General features: G+C 31.7%; 1 protein-coding gene across 1 annotated transcript; it reads left to right on the top strand.

Moving 5' to 3' along the window:
* Positions 1-281: 281 nt before the first annotated feature.
* Positions 282-6,028, top strand: LOC126706984 (ABC transporter G family member 1-like). The gene is made up of 8 exons (XM_050406572.1): positions 282-638; positions 2,017-2,096; positions 2,364-2,834; positions 2,928-3,014; positions 4,314-4,439; positions 4,568-4,762; positions 4,876-4,962; positions 5,235-6,028. The coding sequence occupies exons 1-8, from the start codon at positions 320-322 to the stop codon at positions 5,928-5,930; spliced, it is 2,061 nt and encodes a 686-aa protein (XP_050262529.1). The 5' UTR covers positions 282-319; the 3' UTR covers positions 5,931-6,028.
* The last annotated feature ends 2,342 nt before the right edge of the window (positions 6,029-8,370 follow it).

The following is an 8,370-nucleotide window of genomic DNA, read 5'->3' as shown; positions in this document are numbered from 1 at the left end:
CTTCAACAAATTATAGGAAAAAAACCTATGGCAAATAATGCGGTCATAAAAGATCTGTCTTCTCTCGTACCAACTAATTGCAAATATATGTATAGGTGTCAACATATGATTGGTAACTGATTCCAAAAAAAAACTACCAAAAAAAAAAAAAAAAAAACTGATTCCAAAAAATACGTGGTTTCACATTTGAATTGTTGAACTCGTGAACCACATGCTCAGTCATACTCATATCATAAATGCTGAGCTCTTGGCAACGCCTTTAAGTACTAAGCTCTCAAAGCAGTCCTCTGTATCCCTTCCTTTGCACACACAAGTGGCCATGGCTTCGCTTCTTCAACCAAATGCTAGAAATCATGAGCCTAACCAAAACTCCAAAACTCTGAGTTCCACAGCTTTAGAATTGGAAATCATAAATAATCCAATGCAAAGCAACAGAGGTGGAAACGATGTTGTTAGAACTATGGGGGATGAGGATGGTGTTTTCTTGACATGGGAGGATTTGTGGGTGACTGTTAATGGAAAGAAAGGTAGTAAATCAATACTTGAGGGTGTGACTGGTTATGCACGACCAGGGGAGCTCTTGGCCATAATGGGTCCTTCTGGTTGTGGCAAGTCTACCCTCCTTGATACATTAGCAGGTATATCATCTTTTTTTTGTTTGCCTAAAATACTATTTACACCTTATAAGTTTAACATTACTTATAAATTTGGTTTTTTAACTAAGGAAATTTACAAATTTACAGGATCTCTTGCATTGAAACAATATTTATGCACTCATTTCGTTAATATCTATTAGAATTTTCCTGTACAACTATATAAAAAATGTAGTTGTTTGGACCAAAAAGATAGAAAAATTATGTGGTTTTCAGATGGGTTCATGATGAAAATGTGATGAACTGTTGGAAAGGAGCATGTTGACATCGTTGTAATAGTTGAGAGCATAAATTGGAGGTTTTGAAAACTCGTAATAAAAGCGTCCCAAATTTAAGAGACGTATGCTATTTAACCTTTTGTGTCTTTTATATATATATATATATATATATATATATATATATATTTTAACACTTCCTAATAACCAAGAATATTATTAAAGCAAAACAAAATTTGCATCCTTCCTGCAAGCATCCAAAACTATAGTAGGATGAAGATGCGAATTACACTAAAAAGAAGACCTAATTGTGTTTTAATTTTTAACTAAACTTGTTCTATTTATTCTTGAATTTTTTTTTTTTTTTTTGGAGACCAAAATATAGTTGTAGGCCTCTGCAAGTTCCTATTACTAGCAATTTGAGACGCATGTCTCCTAATTTTGTAAGGAAGAGGACGATAGATATATATATATATATATATATTTGAACATTATGCATGTGCACACAACTGTTTTTCACCCAAGGAGGTTGTTAAGTGCTTGTATTCCATTATTTTGCAAGTTTGAGGTTGTGGGTTCGTCAAGTAGAAAGCTCTACTATTACTTAAACGGTTCCACACAATGTCAAATTCAGATTTAAGTGGGTTTACAGTAGTGACCACACTTGCCAACCCCTTCTTTCTTCAATTATAATCTTCTTTTTAAAAGAAAGCAATTTTTTAGGGGGAAAAAACCTTGCTTAAGCAATTATGTTACTACTTTTGCATATACTATATTACAGCTTTAGCTCCATTAGGCATCTGAGAACCAACAAGAAAAATGGCCATGTCAAAAAAGAAATTGAAGGTCCACAACACAATATTATTTTGCTAGATATTGTGTTTTTTAAAAAAAAAAAAAAAAAATTCAGAAAATACAAGCAAATATGATTTGACAATTCAGAAGAGCATTGTTATATAGAGTTATACTCTAGTTGAAATTTTGTTTTAAAAGCACAAATTTATTTATTAATATGAAATGGTGAAATAGTATTTTAAAAACACAATTATAAGTTGAAACTAAAAGCATGATTTCTGCTATTTGTCCATACATATAGTGTGCAACTATTATCACTCATTGACAAATGTCTAACTAGTCTTTTATGGCAGGTAGATTAGGTTCAAACACAAGGCAATTGGGAGAAATTCTAATCAATGGCCATAAACAGAAACTGGCTTTTGGAACGTCGGTAAGAGGAAAAAAAAAAAAAAAAACCTTCTCCTCATCAAATCAAAGAGAATATTTTCTTTAAAGAAATTAGGGTTTGACTTGGGTTCACTCTAGTGAATTGGACGAACAAGATTTGGAAACATGCATGTCTAAAATTGTTTACATGTCTACGCCATATTTTGTCTAGTGCACTAAGCGATGGAAGTTTTGCCAAGAAATTAGTTTAATTATTCTTAGCCATTTAAACATACTTATTAGTTTAATTTTTACCTTAACCTAAATATAGGCATATGTAACACAAGATGATACTTTGATGACAACTTTAACGGTGAGAGAAGCTGTGTATTACTCGGCTCAGCTCCAACTCCCAGACTCCATGTCAATGTCAGAGAAGAAGGAGAGAGCAGAGATGACAATAAAAGAAATGGGGTTACAAGATGCCATAAACACAAGAATTGGTGGGTGGGGAGACAAAGGTATCAGTGGTGGGCAAAAGAGAAGAGTGAGCATTTGCATAGAGATCCTGACACGCCCAAAGCTTCTCTTCCTTGACGAACCAACAAGTGGACTTGATAGTGCAGCATCATATTATGTGATGAGCAGAATTGCAAAGTTAGATCAATGGGATGGAATTAGAAGGACTGTAATCGCATCCATTCATCAGCCCAGCAGTGAGGTCTTCCAACTCTTTCACAATCTTTGCCTTTTGTCATCAGGGAGAACAGTGTACTTTGGTCCTGCTTCAGAAGCAAATGAGGTAAGTTCTCTAATGTTTATGAAGTGTGTGTGTGTATATATTCACTTCTTGTTGCAATATATAACTAAAGTTTCACACTTTCAATTTCATTAGTTTTTTGCTTCAAATGGCTTTCCTTGCCCGACTCTCCAAAATCCATCTGATCACTTCCTTAAAACCATAAACAAGGATTTTGAAAAGGTAAGTGACCCCTGGCTCTTATGTTCGGTAGTTTGTTGATATTAAATTTTGTTTGGCCTTTAGCCTTTAAACTTTATTTTAAAATTGACCTTATATTTTAAAAATTGTTTAAAAAATTCCTTATAATTGGATGAATAATGTTGACATGACAAACTAAATTCATGTTATGTCATAAGTTGCTACACATCATCAAAGTGATTTTGGTTTCATGAATTGGATTTGTCACATCAACATTTTTTATCTATCAAAGGACTCTAAGAACTTTTTTGAATTATCTTAAAATATAAGAATAAATATGAAATAAAGGTCAAAGGCAGTAGCGGCTCTAGAAAATTTTTTTAGGATATATAGTCATTAAGAAATTTAAATTATACAAAATTTAATAAACAAACAATTTGAATTTATCAACGTCACAAAAAAAAAAAAAAGGCAAATACGTGAAATATTACAATTTTTTATACTAACAAAAAGAATAAGAAAAAAAAAATAGAATAATAAAAGGTAAAGTGCAAATTGAAAATGCTGATATGTGAATAATAAGGTGATCACAACAATTTCATAACAAATCTTATGCAACAAGTTGTTAGTCTGTTATTGGTGGGTAAAACATATCAATATTGAACACGAATTAGAATTAGTAACAGCATACCACATAAGATTTATTGTAAAAATGTTGTGGATGTAGCATTATTCTTATATTTATTGAAATCAAATTCTTATAATTCTCAAGTAAAGGTGTTCAACATTTTTATTAGGGTGGTCAAATTAAAATAGGTTAATTTAATATATAATATATTTTTTTAAAGTATGTATATACATTTTTTTAAGTCAGGGTGGTCACAGAACATATTAGTTTAAAATGATTATTTATATAATTTTTTTTTTTTTTTTTGCATATATATATATATATATTGACAAGTGAAGGTGGTCCACATACAAGTAGAGAGTCAAAGGTTGAATACCAAATATGTAATTTAACCTATTATCAATGGCAGTTTAGTACGTGACTTGGTTAATTAATGTCTTTTTATAGATATATATCTTGATATCCTCTCCATTTTGTTTGGAATAGAGTGAGTTCATTTGGGTTAAAATATAATTAATATCTTGTACACAGAAGATCATGGTACTTGATACATACTACACAACACATTAGTAATAACTAATTTGAACAATGAAACAATCAATTTTAAATAGAGGTGATTTTCCTTTCAACTTAATCTTATGCAATTACTCATCTTCGAAACACCTCCTTATAAATCTAATTTTTTTTTTTTTTTTAATATAAATCTTTTGTAGGATCTTGAGAAAGGTTCAGATGGAGGAATACCTAAAGAGGAAGCAATAGAGTCTCTTAAAAAGTCATATAAATCGTCTGAAACTTACCAACAAGTTCAAAGACAAGTAGCAGATATATGTAAACAGGTAATTAATTAAGCAAGAAATTAATCTTAAAATTTAATTTACATAGCATATACAAATAATCTTTCCTAAATCAATTACAAGAAATAAAAAATAAAAAATAATGAGTGAAAAATTTCTGTTGGTTTCAGGATTGTGGAACATTAGAGATGAAGAGAAGCCATGCTGGCTTCGTTACTCAATGTCTTGTTCTTACGAAAAGGTCTTCCATGAATATGTTCCGTGATCTAGGCTATTACTGGTTGCGCCTAGCTATTTATGTTGCAATAGCTATAGGCCTAGCCACTGTGTTTAATGATGTTGGCTATAGTTATGGATCAATTCAGGTAATACTTAAGAGAGACTTATTAAATATTAATTCCTTATACATATGATATATAATGCAAATTAGGATCAATTCAAAAGCTAAATTAATCATTGCAATTTTTTTTTTTTTCAGGCTAGAGGTTCACTGATCATGTTTGTATCTTCATTCTTAACTCTCATGTCCATCGGTGGATTCCCTTCTTTTGTGGAGGACATGAAGGTTTGTTTTGTTTGTCATTTAAGTATTAATCAATTTTATGCACATAGATCTACTTCCTTTCTCTAAATCAGCAAAAAATTATAGTGACAAGCCCAGCTTGCCTGTTACTAATAAATCAAGTTTGATTGTTCGATTTTATAGATTAGAATGACATTAGAACTAATTCCATGATTCAGATGCAGAGGAAAGTGCAATTAATCCAAAATTTGAAGCTTTGTTAATGTCATACTCAATTATTTCACATGTATTTTTTTCCTCTCCCATTTCTCCAGATATTTGAACGAGAAAGGTTAAATGGACATTATGGCACTGGTGCATTCGTTATAGGCAACACATTCTCGGCTCTTCCATTCTTGCTAGTGATTTCACTGATTCCAGGGGCAATAGCTTATTACCCTCCAGGACTTCAGAGAGATGCTGAACACTTTCTATATTTTGCTGCTGTGTTATTTGTTTGCATGATGTTAGTTGAGAGCCTAATGATGACTGTTGCAAGCATGGTGCCTAATTTCTTGATGGGTATAATAACTGGTGCTGGAATTCAAGCGCTCATGGTATTAGGTGGTGGATTTTTTCGATATCCAAATGATCTTCCCAAACCATTTTGGAGATACCCATTTTACTACATTGCTTTCCACAAGTATGCATTCCAAGGATTGTTCAAGAACGAGTTTGAAGGGCTAACGTTTCCCAGAGATAATGCCGGAGGGCCAATCAATCTAACAGGTGAAGAAATTTTGAGAGATACATGGCAAGTGGAAATGAGCTACTCTAAGTGGGTTGATCTTGCTATCTTGCTAGGAATGGTGGCTCTGTATCGACTTTTGTTCTTGGTTATCATCAAGACCATTGAAAACGTAAAGCCTATTGTTGCAAGTTTCATGTCAGCACGTTCCAAGCAAACAGCACAAGTCATGGTGAATCCTTTTAGTACACCCATGCATGGGGGGACTATACAGCAGAGCTAGATGTTATTGGTAATATTAGAAAATAATGTTATACAACTAACGAATAAAGTCTGTTTTCTTCGATTGTTAATTTAAGGAAATGGACTATCTTCTACTAATGTTTGTTTTTTGTTTTGTTTTAAATTTATTTGCAAGCACATGTCTAGTATGAACTGAATTATCCGGGTCCAAGACTCCAAGTATGTTGGTGTATTAATTATTATTACTGAAAAAAAATTATGGTACATTGATATTTGATTGTGAGAAATTCTAGGATTTCCTTGATTTTACTTTTTTGTTTAATATATAATTTGGTAAATACGATGGGGAAGGAGGATTTTGAACATTGAACATCATTATCAAAAACGCTAAGAAGTACTTATTGAACTATAAAACTCTTAATCTTTTTTATTTTATTTTAAGATACTTATAATATGTTGCTTATCCCGCAAAACCCTTTTCTTCCTTAAACACTTAGTACATGAGGAGATGTCAAGATTTTATTTTACCTAAAACGAACAAAGTTCATTTTATAATCAAGATTTCATTGTCTAGATTAGATAGTGTAAAGTGGCACAATTTTAAATTACTTGACATTGGATACAAATTTAGATTTATAATATTTAATACAAAGCATAAAATGGGTCTGTGTCAAATATAGATGTTAAGATTATATTTTATAGATTAGATAGTGTACAAGTGGAACAATTTTTTTTTTTTTTTTTCTTTTGAGAATCACAAGTGGAATAATTTTAAATGTTACACATTTGGATTTACAATCCTATTATCCTAACATGAAACTCTAAGGTAGGCGAATTGGATAATATGTGTGTAGTTTTTTTATTTAACATTTAGGTAAAGTTACTATAAAGTTAGAATAACAAATTACTGAAATATAAGACGTTTGTTTTTCAATAGTAATTAAAACATTTTGTAAAATAAAGAAACTAAGGGTAAAAAACTAAAAATGAATGCTTATTCAAAATTCAGATTCACATAATAAATTGTGACCCACATTTGTCGCACGGGTATGTTTTAGAAATATAATCAACAATTAGCTTTATCTCTAGAAATAACACAAATTTGTATTTTGTAGTACCACATGTAGGGACTAGAATTGTGACCCAAGCCTACTTAGAACAGTATAACCCAACACAACAAGCCCTAAACAATAGATTTGTAAGAGAGTGAGTCTAATGAACAAACTACAATGCTGAGCAAATTCATACTTAAGATTGACTAGGATAAGATTTTTTTTTCAAGAGTAGGAGACACAAATTTAACGTAAAAGCTTTCATCGGGCTAGTCCGAGAATGAGTTGTTCATACAATGATCAGGAATATTTTCTTTATGATGGGATTATGTATTCTTTTTTTTTCTCTGGGTATTCTTTCCTTATATAGTCCCCTCCGTTTCATCTCAGCTTTCCATTTGTACAAATGCTAGGTAACTTTTTGAATGCTTCTCCTATCAAAACCTTTCTAAATGTGGTAAAAGGGCTATAAGCTATGAAAACACTGTTCAGGTGTCATTTCTTCATAAATGAAATCAGTTCAGTTGGTGTAGCGCATTAAATGTAGAGGTGGCAATCAGCTTCCCAGATATTTCTTCTTTTTGTTACTTACACAACTCTGTTGCCTTCCTTGGAGCTCTACTTTCCAATATGGTTAATTACCTAAAGTATTTTTGAGGTGCCTCTGCTCCTCGGGAACCTCGATCCACTGGCTAGTTCCCCTCTTCTCCTTGGACTTCCTATCTATGTGCATATAGATCTTTAATCATCCTCGGATAGCCCAAAGATGTGCTCGGATCACTTGCTCCCACACCACACATTCTCAAAAACTAAACAAATATAAATACGTTTTTTTTTTTTTTGGGATCAAGCTAAGTAAAAAAAGGATTGGTTTACTTCTAGTAGTTTTTCAATTGGATATTTAATTAGTTTCTCTTTAAGATAGAATCATGTGGTAGTGAGTTTTAATCTCTATCAAAGGTTTAGTTAATAGGTGATGTGACAATTTCTCATTAAAGAAGAAGAAGATATGTTCAATTAAAAAACTATTGGAGGTAAGCCAGACCTAGTAAAAAAAAATATAAACACGTATATTATCATATTTTCAAATTAAACAAAGTATTCAAAAAACCACATATTTTGGGGGAACTTTAATGGATGCCTTAAGAGCATTTGTTCAAGGACAATTTTTAGAATCTTTTTATAAGAAAAGAAAAATGTAACTAACTATTTTGGTAAATTTTTCTAAAATAATTTTATTAACAAATGCCCTAAAAATACCTGATCTATAGGCCCATTAAACAATCAAGTGGGCAACTTCATCACTAACTCTAGAAACCCATGAGAACTCAAGATTCATTGGCTCAACCAAATGAGTTACTAGAGATTTCTCACATCCTCAGCTATATAAGAGCAGCTTCCTAACAAACTGACTTCCCTGCCTTGGCT

This window comes from Quercus robur, chromosome 11 (assembly GCF_932294415.1).
Source record: "Quercus robur chromosome 11, dhQueRobu3.1, whole genome shotgun sequence".
Classification (NCBI taxonomy): domain Eukaryota; kingdom Viridiplantae; phylum Streptophyta; class Magnoliopsida; order Fagales; family Fagaceae; genus Quercus; species Quercus robur.
The sequence above is the reverse complement of the archived record's forward strand: the minus strand, read 5'-3'. Positions and strand labels throughout refer to the sequence as shown.